The 19,234-nt window shown below is 38.3% G+C and overlaps 1 protein-coding gene across 1 annotated transcript in view; it reads left to right on the top strand.

Annotated features, from left to right (window-relative positions):
• The first annotated feature begins 4,430 nt into the window (after nt 1-4,430).
• The window catches only part of col11a1b (collagen, type XI, alpha 1b), a 178,180-nt gene continuing 163,376 nt past the window's right edge, over nt 4,431-19,234 (top strand). Inside the window, exons 1-2 of the mRNA XM_036555885.1 lie at nt 4,431-4,812; nt 18,778-18,942. Coding sequence (XP_036411778.1) covers nt 4,695-4,812; nt 18,778-18,942 — 283 coding nt within the window. The 5' untranslated portion in view covers nt 4,431-4,694. The remainder of the gene's footprint in view (nt 4,813-18,777; nt 18,943-19,234) is intronic.

Raw genomic sequence — 19,234 nt, forward strand, 5'->3', positions numbered from 1 at the left:
ACAGTGACTAAACAATATGAAACTAATCAGTCTGTTTATAAAACTGTCCACAGCCTGTTTGACGTGATCGGTGGACTCTGGCAGTAAAAGTGTTAAGGTTGCGTCTGGAATTCATTCTTTTTGGAGGGCTTTCACTGAGAGCTGCTCCACATCTGCAGTGACTCCTCATTTTTATATCTAATCCAGAGATAATAACTGCTGAGTGCTTTAGGTTTGTTTTTGTTCTATAAATTCATAATCAGGCACTCACTGCTTCTCATTAAAGGGCCCGTATTTTGAATTTTTCTGTTTTCCTCCGAGCTCCACTTATATCACTTACGTGGCTTTATGTACTAAAAGCATTTTTACATGATCATTTTCCAGCCTCTCTTTATACCTTACACTTTTAGACAGTTCTTCAAGGGTTCTTCAGTAATAACAATGGTTCTACACAGAACCATGAACATTCAAAGAACCATTTGGATTTCGACCAAATGGTCTTTGCATGGTAAAAAACGTTCTTCAGATTCATGAAGAATGTGTTGTAGATGGTTCTATATGAAGACTTATTGAAAAGGGTTCTACGTAGCACCAAAAAAGTTCTATTATTGTTACGATGTCAAGCTTGGTACAACAGCGGAACCCATTTTGGTGCTATATAGAACCATACACAGCACATTTTCCATCAATCTGAAGAACGGTTTCACCATGCAAATGGTTCTTTGAGTGTTGATGGTTCTGTATAGAATCATTATCTTTACTAAAGTCACCACATATTACATCACCATTAAGAGCACCAGAACATAAGCTGGCCTTTAAAAAAAAGATGGTTCTTCAAGGGTTATTTAGTAAATAGAACCATGAACACTCAAAGAACCCTTTTGTGTGATTAAAGGGTTCTTTGCATTGTTTATGGGTTCTTCAGATTGATGCTGAGTGTTTTGTACAGAACCTTTTTGAAAGAGGTTCTATATAACACCAAAAAGGCTTGACATGATAACAATAGAAGAATCCTTTTTGGTGCTGTATAGAACCCTATACAACACTTTCTCCATCAATCTGAAGAACCATTTCACCATGCAGAGAACCATTTAAGCAAGCAAATGGTTCAAGATATGACTCACAACAATCGCTTTTACTAAAGAGCCATCTTTTTAAGTGTTTAGGACAATGCGTTGATGCGATGTTGATTAATGTTTGCTAAGGTAAGCTTATAATAACGTCTTTAGCATTTCTGCACAGAACGATTATTTTTGCTCATATTTTCACACTCAGAACACGCAAAACACAAACTTTGCTTGACTCTGTGCATAACTCTGTGTGACTGTAGACACTGAGTGAGTGTGAGTGCATTGTTTCATATCAGCTAATAAGCTAAGCTAACCAGCAAGCAAGATAGCTACTTAGCCGAATTAGCGCACTGCTTTACAGTGACTTAAAATGACCCAAAAGACCATTAAGTTGTTCATAACTGTTATTACAACGTTCCAGCTGTCTGTCAAGCAAGTAGAAGAGGTACTAGAGCCAGAACCGTGAGTCGTTGTTTCTCATTTGTGTCATTTCCTCTCTCTTTAGAAAAAACTCTACAAAAATGGTCTCTTAGCAAGTAAAATGATCGTAAATCTAGTTGATGTATCAAATATTTCCCGTGTTGAGATTGTTGTGGGCCTATTTTACGATTATTTAACTTATTTCTAGTAATTTTACTTGTTAAAAATAATTTCATTGAGTCATTTTTCATGAAAAAATGATCCTATTATATATTGGCTGATAATTTTGCCTGTTTTAAGCACAATTTTTACAGCAAGTAAAATTATCTGCCAATATAGGGAGACAATTTAACTTACTAAAATCACTTAAAACAAGTAAAATATGTAGAAATTAGTTATATAAACAATCTCAGCGTGAGAAATATTAGATATATCAACTAGGTTTAAGATAATTTTACTTGCTAAGAGACCCTTTTTGCAGTGTTTTTTCTAAAGCGAGAGGAAATGACACAAATGAAAAGCAACAACTTACGGTTCTAGCTCCAGTTCCATTTCTACGTGCTTGACACTGCAAAAATTTACAACGATGCTTCTCTAAAGAACCACTCACTGAGAGGTCCTTCATGGAACAAATGTCCCCTACACTGCAGAAATGGTCTCTTGGCAGGTGTATTTCACGGTTGGGGCCAAAAACTACTTTTGGTTCCATAAAGAACCTTTCAGTTCTTTACCACTTTTTAAGGGACTGTTTTTGCAGTGTACGGACCTAAAAGAGTTCTTTGCATGAAGAATCACCTTTGGTTGTGTAAAGAACCTTTCAGTGAATGGTTCTTTAGATAAGCATTTTTGTAAATCAGATGAAATACAAAGAACTATTTTTAAATTTTAAAGAATGTAAAAGCTTTCAAACCTTTTAGAGGTCCTACAAAAATGGTTCTCTAAAGAACCATCTATGGAATGTGGACTAATGTTGGTTCTTTTATAGCATGGCATAACGAAGAAGGTTTTGTAGGGGTGTTCTTTTAGAATATGCAGGCAAAATGACGGATGGTTCCAGTATATTTGTGTAAATGTTCCTGGTCTACTGCCTGGATCGGTTCCGTGATCCCAGTCCTGAGCTGTGGGTTTGTACATGTAAACAACAGCCAATGTGTTTCCAATTTGTGTGTCAATTACTGCCATTATAATATCAAAACCCAAATCCTGAAGGGAGGAGAACTGGCCGATGGGTTCTATCGCTCCCACCTGCGCTTCCACAGAGGGTTCCAGTGATCTCCTCAGCACTAATGCTTTTCAGATCGCGGCTGCGGAGCTTTCCGAAAGGGCGGAGAGCGTTCGAGGGCCTGCGTGTGTCTGGAAAGAATTTCTGCTTGGCCATGAAATGTCAGCTCTGTTCTTCAGCCAGCTTCTTCGTGGTCGTGCTGTCTATCGCTCTGGCTACTCTTTTATTTCCCATGCCTTCAAGAAATATCTCAAATACTGTAGGCAGTCAGAGCCTTGGCGGAACCCGGCAGATCCCAAATGCTCTGAAAGTCATATCAAGCTGGGAGATCAATAGGGAGATTATCCAAACTGTCAGAAACGGTTTGAGTTTCAGAGGCTTTGATTTTTGCAATCTGGTTGAAAATCATGGAAATCAGTACAGGAATAAAATAATAAGCCAATAAGCCAACAGTCTGTTGCACATTCATTCATTAACTGACCTTAAGGGCTTAAATTATGTTGTAGTGGGGGGGGGGCGTGGCTGCATATAATTAGAGGAGTGGACATGTTGTTTGGGGGCGGAGTCTCGTTGTTGTTGGGGGCGTGGTCACTTCTAGGCAAACAAAACAACAGTGACATCTAGTGTGCAGACATTGACATTGAACACTGAGTGATTTTTACTGTATTGAATGAATTTCCATCTGTCAAGTAGCTTCTTGCAGCTGTTTGGGAGAAGAAAAAGAAAACAAAATATTAAAAATATTTCGAAAAAAAATGAAGAAAGTTCGTGGAAAGTGTTATGTGAATAAAACTAAACTGTATTAATTTTTGCTCAAAAATAAACATTTAAATACCAACAAAAATTGGAGAAAATAAATAAAACTGCTTCATACTTTGGAGTTATACACTCTTTAAAAAGAGGGTTCTTCAAGGGTTCTTTAGTAAAGACAGTGGATAGAACCATGGACACTCAAACAACCAATCGCATGCTTAAATCATGAAATGGTCCTTCAGACTGATAGAGAATGTGTAGTATAAGGTTCTATATAGAACCTTTTTGAAAAGAGTTCTGTATACCACCGGAAAAGGGTTGCGATGTCAAGCTTGTAATAATAGAAGAACCCTTTTTGGTGATGTATAGAACCATATACAGCACATTCCCCATCAATCTGAAGAACCACTTCACCATATAAGCATTAAAATGTTTCTTTGAGTGTTCATGGTTCTATGTAGAACCACTGTCTTTGCTAAAGAACCCTTGAAGGACCATCTTTTTTTAAGAGTGCAGTCTTACACTGTACAATGTCTTGATAAGATTATTCAACCTACTCCTAAACATATTTAATTATTTTTACTGGAATATTTTTATAATTTCTCATTATGAGAACATGATAATAATATTATACAGTTATTCAACCCACTTCTGGATATCTGTGCTCATTTTAAGTCATTTTATGTAGATAAGTTCTCGTTCCACTGGCTTTTTTAAAAAAAAATAAATCATAAACCCATCAAAATATCTAGAAAAAGTTTGAATAACTGTATAAAATCCTTAAAATGTTTTCAGAGTGAGTAATATTATAGTGTTAGTATGCTCTGAAGTATAAATAAAACATACTTTAATATATTTAAATACGTTACTGTTCTGTGTGGTGTTCCTCAGCTGCTCCCTCTGAGCCTCTGAACTCTCTCTCTGAACTTCTCCTCAGGATGATGGGCGGATCCTGAGCTTTTCCAGGCTGATGATTTGCTGGAGAGGAGTGGAGCTTTTCCCTCCAGTCGGTTCCTTCACTCAGGGCTCAGGTTCTCTCCTCCAGCCCTGCCTCACTCACACCTTCTGACTCCGGAGGAGCAGCGGAACCGCTCAGCTCCAGAAGAGAGAGGCGCAGCACTTTTTTGGGGGGTTTGTGCCGGATGGCAGTGTGAGAGTGAGCGGAGAGTGTGAGTGTGTGGGTGGGTGTGTGTGTGTGTGTGTTTGGAGTTCGGAGTGTGTTCGGAACGTGTTTGGAGAGCGACCGGATCATGGATCAGCAGAGATGGAGATGCAAGTGGAGGTGGAAGAACCTGTGGAGCTTCACCGCACCGACCTTCATCACCACACTCATCCTCCTACAGCAGCAGGCCTCAGGAGCATGGGCAGGTGAGAGAGCGAGAGAGAGAGAGAGAGAGAGAGAGAGAGAGAGAGAGAGAGGAGAGAGAGAGAGAGGGAAGAGAGAGAGAGAGAGAGAGAGAGAGAGGGAAGAGAGAGAGAGAGAGAGAGAGAGAGAGAGAGAGAGAGAGGGAAGAGAGATAAAGAAGCAGAAGATGGAGAAAGTGATATGAAGCGTTAGAGAGATGATTTTCTATAATGTTGTATGTATGTATGTATGTATGTATGTATGTATGTATTATAGCTGATTGTGGCAAAACTTTAACAATACGGATATAAATTTACCATATAAACCAAATTGAACATAATTTAAATATAATTGAGAGGGAGAGAGAGAGTGAGAGAAGAAAATGGGGAGAAAGAGAGTGGGGGTGGGGGTGGGGGGGTGAGAGAGAGATGAATGATGATGACGATGATGATGATGATGATGATGATGATGGTTGTGTATGTATGTGTTGTATGTGGTTTGCTTAACATCTGTATTAGAATACAGATGTAAAGTGTTAAACAGTAAAAACAGTTAAAATAACAAGATCAATAAAATATCAATAAATGATCAATAAGATCAATAAAAGATCAGGACAAAGTAAAAGATAAGTAACTTTTACACACACTGATCTGTGATGACGTGTTTATGATCCAAGATCTGATATCTGATCAAACCATCACCTGACATCTACTATTACAGATACTTTAATACAACTCTCTCTCTCTCTCTCTCTCTCTCTCTCTCTCTCTCTCTCACACACACACACACACTCTCTTACTCTATCTTTCTATTTTACTCTCTCCCTCCCTTCTCTCTCTCTCTTACTCTCTTTCTCTCTATTTTACTCTCTATCTCTCCCTTTCTCTCTGTCTCTCTCTCTCTTACTCTCTCTATTTTACTCTATCTCTCCCTTTCTGCCTCTCTCTCTCTCTCTCTCTCTCTTTCTTTCTTTCTTTCTTACTCTCTCTCTCTCTCTCTCTCTCTCTCTTTCTATTTTACTCTCTCCCTCCCTTCTCCCTTCTCTCTCTCTCTCTCTCTCTCTCTTTCACTGTCTCTGTTTCTCTCTATCTCTATTTCTCTCTCTCTGCTCTCTTTCTCTCTTTCTCCTTTATTAGACAGATGTGCTGTATGAGTGTGTGTGTGTGAGTGAGTGTGTGAGTGAGAGAGTGAGTGAGTGAGTGAGAGAGAGAGTGAGTGAGTGTGTGAGTGAGTGAGAGAGAGAATGAGAGAGTAAGTGAGTAAGAGAGAGAGGGGGGTGGGTGAGCTGTGCTGTAATATTACAGCTGTAAAACTCTGTATTGTGGTATTTTTAATTGTGTGCAACTTTAAAACTTTTATAACTTTATTTTAAAAACTTTATTAGTTGTTTATTCATAGGACTGAATAAAAGGTCACATATTCTGCCATCTAAGGAGACTCCAGTAGTATTTTAATCACAGTTGGATTTATTAAAAAAAACTTCCTATCTTCCTATAAATATGTATATATATGTATAGAATCATCTTCCTTTAAAGGGTCAATCATGTAAATCCTTTTTTAAATTACTTTAAATTAGTTTTAAAATGTACTATTGACTCCCCAGTCCATACAGCCCATATATGGAAACTAAACTGCAAGAACAGCCAGTTTTGAATTCACTGTTTTTGTGATGTCACAAAAACCAACACATTATATATATCCGCTCATTAAAGCTAGAGCAGCTTAGCCCCTCGCATTCATGCTGAAGTTATAAGGAGTGTTTCAGCTGAGTCTGCTTTTTGAATGAGGCACAATACAGGACAGCCAATCAGAACAGAGCTCATTTACATAAATCAGCCTTAAAGGCACAGTAACAAACACAGGCTGCTTAATTGTGGGGGATAAAGAGAGGCTGAAAATGATCATGTATTACAACTATTTCTGGAATGTAAAGCCGCACAGACGTCTGAGGGACGAATTAAGATAAAAACGCAGGGTTTGGGCCCTTTAAGTGCAGCTTTAATGCCCTGTCTTATTTTAAGTATGTAGGTAATGCAGTGTCTCCACTGTGTTATTAAAGTTTGGAGGGTGAGGTTGTGCCCAGTTGTGCCCGTCTGAGTGCCCAGGCCAACACTCAGTCCTCCCTCAGCTCAGCTCAGCTCTGAGCACCATTTCTCCACACTGTCCCGGGCACCACCGGAGCCCAGCGAGGGGCGCTGATGGAAAACCTCTCCACTGTGTTTAACACACCATATGTAGGTCATATTATCCTCCCTCTCATTCCTGCAGCTCCTCTAAGAGCTTTTATTCCCACCCTGCATTCTCACAGCTCACCCAGCACAGACGCCTCCACTCATTCAGCTCCTTCAGCTCATTCAGCTCAGAGTGTAGCTCATTGATTTGCATGTGTGTTGCTTATTTTCAAACTTTTCAAAACTGTTTAATTTTAAAGTTCCGCTCATTGATTTTGATGTTTACCTGATGGATTTTAAAGTTAAGCTGATTTATTTGCACATAGATTGTTAATTCTTAAAATAAACTTATTGATTTTAAAGTTTAGCTCATTGATTTTAAACTTCAGCTGATTGATTTAAAGTTAAACTGATTGATTTTAAAGTTTATCTCATTGCTTCACGTGTTGCTAATTTTTAACCTTAACTGATTGATTTTAAAGCTAACTGACTAAAGTTCAGCTGATTAAAGTTCAGCAGTTAAGCCGATATATTTGCAGATTGTTAATTCTTAAAATCAACCCATTGATTTAGTTTAGCTCATTGATGTTAAAGTTAAGCTAATTGATTTGCATATATGTTGCTAATTTTTAAAGTTAGCTGATACATTTTCAAAGTTAATGAATTGTTTTTAAAGTTAAATGATTAATTTTAAAGTTAAGCTCATTGATTTTAAACTTAACTCTTTGATTTTAAAATTTTGATGATTTATTTTAGGTTAAGCCAATTAATATGCATTTATGTTGCTTTTTTGAAGTATATTTAATTGATTTTAAAGTTAACTGATTGATTTGCATATATGCTGATATTATTTAAATTCTAGCCGATTGCTTTTAAAGTTAGGTTGTTTGATTTCTGTATACACTACCCGTTTTTTAAATTTAGCTGCTTGGTTTAAAGGTTTTGCCAATTTGCATGTATTAATAAAGTAAAACTACAAATTCACAACTTCACAAACTCCAGAGACCAGAATTTCCTTCTTTGGCTTAAATGTTGCTTTTAATTGAAGGCTTAATTGGATAAAGTGGAGCTCTAATGCGCTAATAAGACCCTAAACTCTTTAAGTACCGTGTTCCTGTCCTCCTCTGTGTGGCGCTGAGCTCTGAGCTGAGATTAAAGCTGTGGTGATAATCTCTTTAACACATTGAGCTTCTGAAGGCCATATTTAGAAGAGTGGTGTCAGCAGAAATGGAGAAATGGTGAAATGGGCCCCTGCGAGGTTTTCGGTTTATAAACTCTACCACAACTGCGTGTTTCGTGTGTTCCGCATGCTCGTCTTTAGAGCCGGCCTGCACTTTCCAGTGGATTGTAATTGTCAGGTTGGTTGCCAATCCTGACTGTGACAATAAACAGTTCAGCAGCTGAAGAGCCGCCTCAGCACAGATACAGCTGTTACGCTGACTGGAGTGCAGTCCAAAAATTAGGGCTTTGAATTTCTGAGATGCAGCCCTGCCATGTTAATATATCACTAAAGTCAAAATCTCATTGATAATAATAATAATAATGCATTTTATTTACAACCCCATTTCCAAAAAAAGTTGGGATGCTGTGAAAAATGTAAATAAAAAGAAAATACAATGATTTGCAAATGATTTAAACTGCATATTTAATTAATAATAGTACAAAGACAATATATTGAATATTGAAACTAAGAAATTTTATTGTTTTTTGAAAAATATTTGCCCATTTTGAATTTAATTCCAACAACACATTCCAAAAAAGCAACAAAAGGCTGGTAAAGTTGTGTAATGCTAAAAAACACCTGGTGGTTGATTGGCAAGAGGTCAGTAACATGATTGGGTATAAAGGGCATCTCAGAGAGGCGGAGTCTTTCAGAAGTAAAGATGAGGAGGGGTTCACCACTCTGTGAAAGACTGCACCATCAAATAGTGCAACAATTCAAGAAAAACGTTTCTTAATGTAAAATAGCAAAGAACTTCTGCTTTTCATCATCTACGGTACATAATATCATTAAAAGATTCAGAGAATCTGGAGAAATCTCTGTATATAAGGGACGAGGCCAAGAACCAGTATTTGCAACATATGCTGCCATCCAGACGACGTCTTTTTCAGGGAAGACCTTGATTATTCAGACAATGTAAAACCACATTCTGCATGTATTACAACAGCATGGCTCCATATTAAAAGAGTCAGGGCACTAAACTGACCTGCCTGCAGTCCAGACCTGTCACCACTGATAACATTTGGCACATTATGAAATGAAAAATATGACAAAGGAGACCCTGAACTGATGAGCAGCTGAAATCCTGTATCAAACAAGAACAGGAAAACATTTCACTTTCTAAACTACAGCAGAGTCTCCTCAGTTCACAAACACTTACAGAGTGCTGTTAAAAGAAGAGGTGATGAAACACAGTGTTGTTGTGGGGGGGGGGTGGGTGTGTTTACATCAAATTCAAAATGGGCAAATATTTTTCAAAAAGCAATAACATTTCAAAGACAAACTCAATACAATAATAAAAGCATGATGTTTAGAAAAATAACATTTATTAAAATATAATTATTTATAATTATCATAGAATTATATAGAAATTTATAAAAAGGCTTTTCTAAAAAAACTGTGATGGAGGGCGTGGCTAAAACACTAACTTAATTAATATCTCACTTATGTTAATATGTTGTCAGCATTGCATCCATTTTTGGCTCCACCCATCAGTGCAAGTACTCTCAGCTTGAGATGCTCCGCCCAAACAGTTGCTTTCTGACTGGCTGGCTGCATCTCTGCGTGTTTACAGAGCCATATAGTGTGTTTTATCGGAACCCTTGGAAAATGTTTTGTTTATTAAGCTAAACGCTGGTGAGAACCAGCAGTACAGTAATGAACATTTTTAGACAGAGATATTTTTTGACCTTTTAGAGTTTGTATAGTTTATTGCATCTCATTTTTTAATCTTATTCCAGAGTTCTATGAGTTTGAATCCTTAACAAGATGCACTTTGTTTCTCATGGGTGTGTTTTTGTTGTAGCACCATCTTAAAAATTGCCTGAACTTACACAGAAAAAGTTTGTGATTGGTCACTGTACGACAATCAAAACCACCTTCCTTATCCACACTAAGCGACAGAAGCTAATCACAGCCTGATTTATTAAGTACACAAGCAAAGCAGCGTCTTCTTTTAGGTATTTATAATTGAATTACTTTAAAGGACTCATGGAAATTCTAATTTTCATCACTTTTCTGAAATTAGCTGTTTAAAACATATTGTTCACTCTCCACTCCATACAGTAAATATATGGAAACTAAACTGCACAAATAGCCAGTTTTGAATTCACTGTTTCTGTGATGTCAGAAAAACCAACACATTACATATTTCCTTTCAAGCTAGAGCAGTTTAGCTCCGCCCATTCACACTGAGGTTATAAGGAGTGTTCCAGCATAGCCTGCTTTTTGAATGAGGCACAGCCAATCAAAGCAGAGCTCATTTACATATGACAGTAGATAATAAGTCTGGCCTACAGGTTAACAGTGCAAGTGGTGTTAAATTTTATAAAGACTGTGTCCATTAATGAGTGACTATTAACACTTTAATCTCAAATCTTCCAGCGATGCGAGTAATGAAGTTTACTCCTTGGAAAGACACAAACGGCGTATTTTTCTAACATTTCAAAAAGACATTGAAAACATGCATTTTATTCCTCACAATTGATTAAATTGGTGATGTGGTATTTTAATTTTTCTATTTAGCTGTTAGCATTTATTATTGTTATTATGTTTTTAGTATAGCCTATTTGATAGCAGACTTTCACTCACATTTTACTGACTAGGAGGGGAACTCAAGAATTCTACATAATTAAGTGGGTAAGATGTAATCAGAGCGGTTCAGAGTGGTTTGGTGTGAAACGCTCTGTTCTAGATAAACTTACCGAGTCAGAACTGTTCACAGTGGTGGTGATAGGAACCAGACGTCCCCCTCTAAAAGCTCCCTCACAGAAAGTTCCTACATGAAATGGTTATGAATTCACTGCCTGATGACTGAGACACTGTTTTATGATAGTTTAGAGAACTTATACTCCATTCATGGTGGAGGGATACATGCAGGGCGCTGTGAGGCAAAATAGTCCCCAAAGAAAACTTATTATTTCAGATTTTCCACTATTTTCATCATCAACATTCCATATAAACTCAGAAGACTCGTGTAGGTTCACTGGTGGTTCTGGATAGTAAATAAAATGTCTATATTGTGTTGTAGTCATGGTGACCCCTGGTTCCTATCACCACCACTGTAAAGACATCTGAACCATTTCACACCAAACCACTCTGAATGACTCTGTTTATATCTCAGCAATTAATCATGTAGAATTCTTGAGTTCCCCTCCTAGTCAGCAAAATGTGAATGAGGGTCTGCTATCAAATAGGCTATACTAAAAACACAGTAACAATAATAAACGCTAACAGCTAAATAGAAAAATTAATTTAGTTTATTAATGTGCATCGTCCACGTAAATCTACACTGAATAAAGTAAAAGATAGGCTGTATAGTGAAAGGAAGCCAAAAAAAACTGACTGCTCTTCAAGGTTACTTCATGCTTATTATGTGCTTTTAATGGATTTGGAATATTGTAGTGTTTTAAAAGCTTCTGTGAGCGTGGCCCTCCTGAGCCGGCCAGTTCTCCACATCTGGAATATATGAGGCCTTTAGGTATGCGGACCCAGTGAAAGGCATTTTGGAGCACAAAGAGACCTTCAGTTCATGCCGTAGAATAGAAAAAAAAACAGTAGCATAGCATTTTGGACAAAGCTCAGAGAAGTTACAGACTATTAGCTGGGCTGCTTTAAGGGTGTGGACGACTATTTGTCCAGTTTTTAAAACTCTCTCTCATTAAGGAGGATAGTCTGCACTATTTTTAACCTCCTTATTCCGCGTGGAAACTTTCGAAAGACCGATGATTTGTCAAAAATTTGCGGGAAGAACTCACCACCACATCAAGAAAGCCGGGCCTGGTCATCAGGGACACTGAGGCATCATTAAAGCAGTCTGGACTTATCTCTTGTGGTTCTTTCTGAATGCCTTTCAAGAGCTCATTGCAGGAGTTCACAACCTTTTCCAGTCATTTACAGGACAAGTGCTTTAGACAGACTCATTCAGCTCTAGGAATGTGTTTTTAGTAGCCACCTGGACAGGATAAAATAAACTGAAATTACCTCAGATTTACCTGCGTAAAGTTCACATTCACATCCTAAGGCTGATTACTGAGTAATTACATTGAATAAATAATCGAAAGCAAAGCTTATTATCACTGTATATGAATTTAATGGATTGAACTAATGAAGCACGCTGATTATCTGTTGCTGCTGGTGTGTATCTGGAGAGTGAGCTCTCTGCTATCGTGCCAAGGCCCTAATGTTTTCAGTATGCTCACTAACCCCATAGAGCCGTCCTCCGAGCCCCCAGCTCCACCTGGCCACTTCTAAGGGACAGGAAGTGTGGGATCAGCACTTCCTGCCTAGCCCTGCCATATGGTACTGCAATGAGGAAAACCACCAAGTTCACAATATACTGGCTGTTTCTGTTTCTTAAACTATGAGAGCCATTTTCACTCTCATAACGACATAATTAACATAGCTAAATAATTCAAAGTAGTTTCTGAATGACTTGTAGTACATACTGAGTAATTCATAGTAGACACTGAATAATTTATAGTTTTAACTTAATAATTCATTAATACATACAAACTAATTCATAGTAGTTACTGAATAATTAATAGTAGATACTAAATAATTCATAGTAGTTACTGAGTAATTAATGGTAGATGCTGAATAATTCGTAGTAGATACTAAATAATTCATAGTAGTTATTGAATAATTCATAGTGGTTACTGAATAATTCATAGTAGTTACTGAATAATTAATGGTAGATGCTGAATAATTCATAGTAGTTACTGAATAATTCATAGTAGATACTGAATAATTCATAGTGGTTACTAAATAATTCATAGTAGTTACTGAATAATTCATAGTAGATACTAAATAATTCATAGTAGTTATTGAATAATTCATAGTGGTTACTGAATAATTCATAGTAGTTACTGAATAATTCATAGTAGTTACTGAATAATTCATAGTAGTTACTGAATAATTCATAGTAGATACTGAATAATTCATAGTGGTTACTGAATAATTCATAGTAGTTACTGAATAATTAATGGTAGATGCTGAATAATTCATAGTAGTTACTGAATAATTCATAGTAGATACTAAATAATTCATAGTAGTTACTGAATAATTCATAGTAGTTACTGAATAATTCATAGTAGATACTGAATAATTCATAGTGGTTACTGAATAATTCATAGTAGTTACTGAATAATTCATAGTAGTTACTGAATAATTCATAGTGGTTACTGAATAATTCATAGTAGATATGCAACAATGTACAAAGAACATTTCCCTACACAAAAATAATACATTGAAAATATTACAGTATGTTCATTTTATATATTTTTAAATACATTAATGACATATAAGAATACATTTCATTTTCATAGGGGTCGGGTTGTGAGTTGTAGCAGTTCACTCTATAGTAAAGTCAACAGCGTCAGAATCCTGACTTGGAAAGTTTAATATGAGAATGTTTTGCCTGCAGATCTTTTTTTCCCGTGTCATTTTAAACAGAATGAGCTCTCATGTCCAACATATACAGTAGTTTGTAATTTGCTGTGCAGTTTGAGCATATTTTATGAAGCGGCTTTATTGTGTTTTATAATGTCCTGTATTGTGGGGCTGATCTAGTAGGAGTTTGAGAAAGCCTTCATTATGATCCCTCTAAAGCACTTTCCCAGGCCTGCTGTTGGGTCTGAGACGGGTAGATCGGATGGAAAATAAGTCCTTTTGTGATGCCAGTCAGTTTGGAAAACAAGAGCCTGTTGAAATCTTCGCTGATCAAGACAGAGAAGAGTGAAGAATCTCCTCAGCGGCTGAGCGCGGATATGTGGTTTATTGTTTTTAGGGCTTTGAAACAGACACTTCCTGTGTGCTGACTGACCAACAGACTAGCAGACACATGACTCTGTGAGCTGGGTTATCTAGCTCCTCAGCTCTGAGACCTTCTGATGACAAAAGAGTCCATGGTTATAATGAGATGCCGTCAAAACCCTCAAAACTCCAAACTACCAATGAATAATAATAAATGCAAATCGACCAGGCTCCGCCCACAACTGTGTTCTTTCATAGCTACTGTTACAAGGTTGGATGGAACACCAGAGGTGGTTCTAGAGAATTCATTAGCTGTGGCAGAAGGGGTGGCATCAAATTTCAGAGAAACTCATTTAATTAACATTAGTCTCTTTCAGTCGCATAATACTACTAATTTTTACCAAAAAAATAGAAAATCCAAATTTGGCTGTCAAAAAAAGTAAAAACTCCATCACTTTAGAACATTTAGGACAAGTTCTGTGTTATTTTACATTTTTTAATACTAAATTTAGCTGAGTTTGTTCAATGAATCAGTTAAAACTGGCAACTCAATCGTAAGTGGCAACCCTAAACAACTATTGCTACAGTTTCTCATTAGGCTGAATGAATAACTGACTCTAAATGTAGGTATTGTGATATAAACTCAGTCTGTTCTACAGTTTCTCATTAGGTTGAATGAATAACCGACTCTAAATGTAGGTATTGTGATATAAACTGAGTCTGTTCTACAGTTTCTCATTAGGCTGAATGAATAACTGACTCTAAATGTAGGTATTGTGATATAAACTCAGTCTGTTCTACAGTTTCTCATTAGGCTGAATGAATAACTGACTCTAAATGTAGGTATTGTGGTATAAACTGAGTCTGTTCTACAGTTTCTCATTAGGTTGAATGAATAACCGACTCTAAATGTAGGTATTGTGATATAAACTGAGTCTGTTCTACAGTTTCTCATTAGGCTGAATGTGATTTTATTGGCGTTCTGTAAAGCTCCAGCCTCACAACAGTGGCTGTGAGTGTTTTGTGGGTGGAGCTTGGATAGGTCAGCTATGTCTCGTGTTAGTTGGAGTTAGTCCTTGTCTGTTTGGTCTCCCAGGCATTCAGTAGTGCTTATGCAAGACAGTCTGACAGGCTGACTGATGTTGGTGATGAGTCCAATCTGTTCGCCATGAGCAGTAGACGCTATGGAACATGGTTATCTTCCTGACCTCAAGTACCACCCCATTCATCAGAACCGACTGAGAGCCCAGCGTTTTTCTTTTTTTCTGCCCTTTCGCATCATCAAAGGCAGGTCCTAAAAGGCTCAGGGAAAGCAGTAGATCAGCATGATGTTACAGCTCTACTCACAACCAAGTTTTATTGCACCCACCGTCCAAGTGCCCGTATTAATCATACAGTAAATCAGTGCTATTTACTGTTGTAGCATTTTGACGGAGCGGTTGGGAACAGTCTGAAATGCTCCGTTAGCGCTGGATGAAAGCATCAGCATGACTTTGACATGGGTAATAACAACAAGATGGACTACACTCTGCGTTACGCTGCTTATGCCGAGCCTCTTGTAAAACCTGGAGTCTGTGGAGCTCCCAAAACCACAGCGGAGCGCTGACCAACACCGACGCCCGTCGCTCCAGCACTGTTTGGCTTTGTGTACTGGCGTACAGGCAGTTAACCTCACTGGGTTCTTCTTCAGATCTCTAGGATGTGCACAAGTTTCTCATAAAAACACAACTGGCTCATTGGCAGTGATAGTAGCCGGGAAAAAAAACGTGATAAAACTGTCAATCAACGTTAGCACTAGTGCAAAAAAAATCACATGCCTGCACCAACAACCACACATTGCCCTGATCATCCAGACTATCAAAAGTCAGCGAGATAAAACTCATAAATGTCTTTACTCGTTATATACAGCAGCTGCTCACTAACAGCGCTTTTGTTGCGCCTACTTAAAGGGCCCATATCACACACACAATTGTTATTTTTGACACAAGACTTTGATGTTGCTTGTAAACATGGCAAAAGTTTCAAAATTTATTCCCTAGAGTAAGTATGAAAACTGCAAAACAAAGACAATTCGAATTTGAACGGTGTTGTGATGTCACAAAAAACAACACATTTATATCTGCCCATCGAGCCTACAGCAGTTTAGCCCCACCCATTCAGCTACAGCAGTTTAGCTCCACCCATTCAGCTACAGCAGTTTAGCTCCACCATTCAGCTACAGCAGTTTAGCCCCGCCCATTCAGTCTACAGCAGTTTAGCCCCACCCATTCAGCTACAGCAGTTTAGCTCCACCATTCAGCTACAGCAGTTTAGCCCCACCATTCAGTCTACAGCAGTTTAGCTCCACCATTCAGTCTACAGCAGTTTAGCTCCACCATTCAGTCTACAGCAGTTTAGCCCCGCCCATTCAGTCTACAGCAGTTTAGCCCCACCATTCAGTCTACAGCAGTTTAGCCCCGCCATTCAGTCTACAGCAGTTTAGCTCCACCATTCAGCTACAGCAGTTTAGCTCCACCATTCAGCTACAGCAGTTTAGCTCCACCATTCAGCTACAGCAGTTTAGCCCCACCATTCAGGCTAAAGTGCTTTCACCCCACCCATTCAGCATACAGCAGTTTAGCCCCGCCCATTCAGGCTAAACTGGTTTCACCCCACCCATTCAGCATACAGCAGTTTAGCCCCGCCCATTCAGGCTAAAGTGGTTTCACCCCACCCATTCAGCCTAGAGCACATAAGCCACACCCATTCAGCCCACATCAATGTCCTGGTGCTTTTTCAACGAGCCAGGACAGCCAGTCAGAACGGCGCTCATTTGCGTATATCAGTCTGAAAGGCACAGTGTGCTTAATTCTATTGAAGAACAGAGATGCAGGTAAACGGGCCCTTTAAAGCGTTATCCACACTAAGTCTGCGCTCTTTAAGAACTTGCTGAAGACTGCTAGAAGTTTATATCTTTCACTGCTGCTGAGAACTTTAGTCAGATGCCAGAAACAGTTTTACTGAGAGCTCAGTTTTATTTGATTTTCTCAAACTGTTTCCCTTTTCTGGCCGACACGTTTGCTCTTCACAGAACTGAACTGAGTAAATTGACGATATTAATTAAAAACACAACTGTTTACTCAGTTTAATGCATTAATGATGAAGATTTTATTCTTTTTGTGGGTCTGGTTTGGACAGAATTAGCACTCATGTCCAGATTGTAATGTGGCCTGTGCTTTATCCATCCTGGGAGCTTTATAGGAGAAGGAAAAACCTTCTTAACTTTGGACTGAAGTTAATGGAACAAGTTATTTTGGATCATTTCTATTGGTGCATTCATCAGGAAATTTGAACACAAACAGCATTTTCAAATTCTGTCTAAAAACATTTAAACAACAAAAATGGTGATGGAGGTTTTGTCTTGACAGCAACGATATGGTCTTAAACAGCTTTGACTTTTTATATTTTAGAATGTTCTATACTATTAAAATAAATACAGTGGCATGCAAAAGTTTTGGTACCTGTGGTCAAAATTTCTGTTATTGTGAAGAGCTAATTGAGTAAAAGATGACCTGCAGCTGCATTACAGAAACATCTTAACTCTGAAATCTGATCCATGAGGACTTCAGTCTGGATCAGACAGTAGCTATTCCAGAATAACAGTTCCTACCTTCATAATCTCATCATCAACTCCAGATAAGAAAACAGCATCACACAAACATCCTAACTAGACTAAGCCTCCTAAATCCTGTCCTAACTTTAGGATGAACCCCAACAGGGTCCTCACTTCTGTTTAAGGTCCGTTTCTATGGTTTTTAGGCAGCTGTGTCAGCAGCATAGTTCACTACCAGCATAATGAGCTCCATTTATTCCTACTGTAAAACGCTGCTTTCACTGTGAGATGATTTTCTTTTCTAACTCTGCGTTTTAAAGATCTCAGACGCTGCAGACTCGATCTCCACCGCCCCTCTGATCACCTTCGTGTGTTAATGTTGATGATGAAATATTACAGTGATGGTGGTGAATAATGAGGAGACGGAGCTGAACGTGTGTCTGTTTATTAGGAGGAGTAACGTTAGCACGCTCGGCTAACGCATTTGGGAAATGGAGACTGAAACTGGGGATCGGCGATGCTCTGATAAACAGCAGGGGGCGCTCTCACAGTATTCTTAGTTTATCACACTTTAGTTTTGACTTTTTTTACATCAGTAATGGCAGCTGTGACTCACATTTTAACATTATTTTGATGACGTGTTTACGTTTCAGCTGTGTGTGTTTATGGTTGGTTGGTAGGAAACAGACATGACAGCTGATTGTCGACTCTGATCGAGTAGGTTAAGGTTTCCTAACTGGAGATAAGATGCTGTAAGATAAGACAAAATTCCTACACTAAGATCAGATTTGCTTCTGTAATATGAATTAGTGAAAAATCTTATCTTGAACTGTCAGATCTTAACTTGAGACTAAAGAGAGGAAGTTTCTCTAATACAGAACAACAGTAACAGACACACAGCACAGTTATTAAACTGTGTCAGAAAGCAATGCTGTAGAAGAACCACTTTTGGTTCCCCGATGAACATTCCAGTGCTTTTCCAGAGTTTCCATTCCAGAGTTTTTAAAAATTCATTTGTGCAAATGTGATGTGTGAGTGTGAGGAAACATTCTAAAGTCTTTAAAAACCCTCCATAATGTAAAATTCTATATCAATAAAAGTTTTTTTAAAGTACTGAACATCCAAGCCAAGCCAGAGTGCAGCAGAACGCTGAAGACAGTCCTCAGTGTTTATTCTCCTGTAAATGAATATGATGAATGTGGATGTTTTGGCAGTCGCTGTAATCATGACACCCAACTCTTCCTCCTCACAGCTGACCCAGTGGACGTCCTGAAGGTCCTAGACTTCCCAAGTTCTCCAGAAGGAGTAAAGCAAACACAGGGTTTCTGTGCCGTCAGGAGAGGATCCAAACCAGACGTGGCCTACAGGGTGGGGAAAAAGGCTCAGCTCAGCACGCCCACCAAGCAGCTCTTCACAGGTAAGTACACACCTGTCGCTTAGTAACAACAACAGCGCGACTTTTTGATGTGTTTCCGTGTTAAACAATACAATAATCAACCGCTACATTACTGTCAATTTATTGATTAAACAGGTCTGCAGTGCTTTCACATTATGTTCTTAAAGCTGAATAAACTGCGCACGAGTGGGCCGAGACCCTCATCAGCATCTCTGCTAGGGGTGGGAATCTTTAGGCACCTCACGATTCGATTCGCGATTGTAAAACGATTATCGATGCATCTCGATGCATCTTTTTTCTCTATACAGGATTT

Source organism: Colossoma macropomum, unplaced genomic scaffold (genome assembly GCF_904425465.1).
Source record: "Colossoma macropomum unplaced genomic scaffold, Colossoma_macropomum, whole genome shotgun sequence".
In the NCBI taxonomy this organism is placed as follows: domain Eukaryota; kingdom Metazoa; phylum Chordata; class Actinopteri; order Characiformes; family Serrasalmidae; genus Colossoma; species Colossoma macropomum.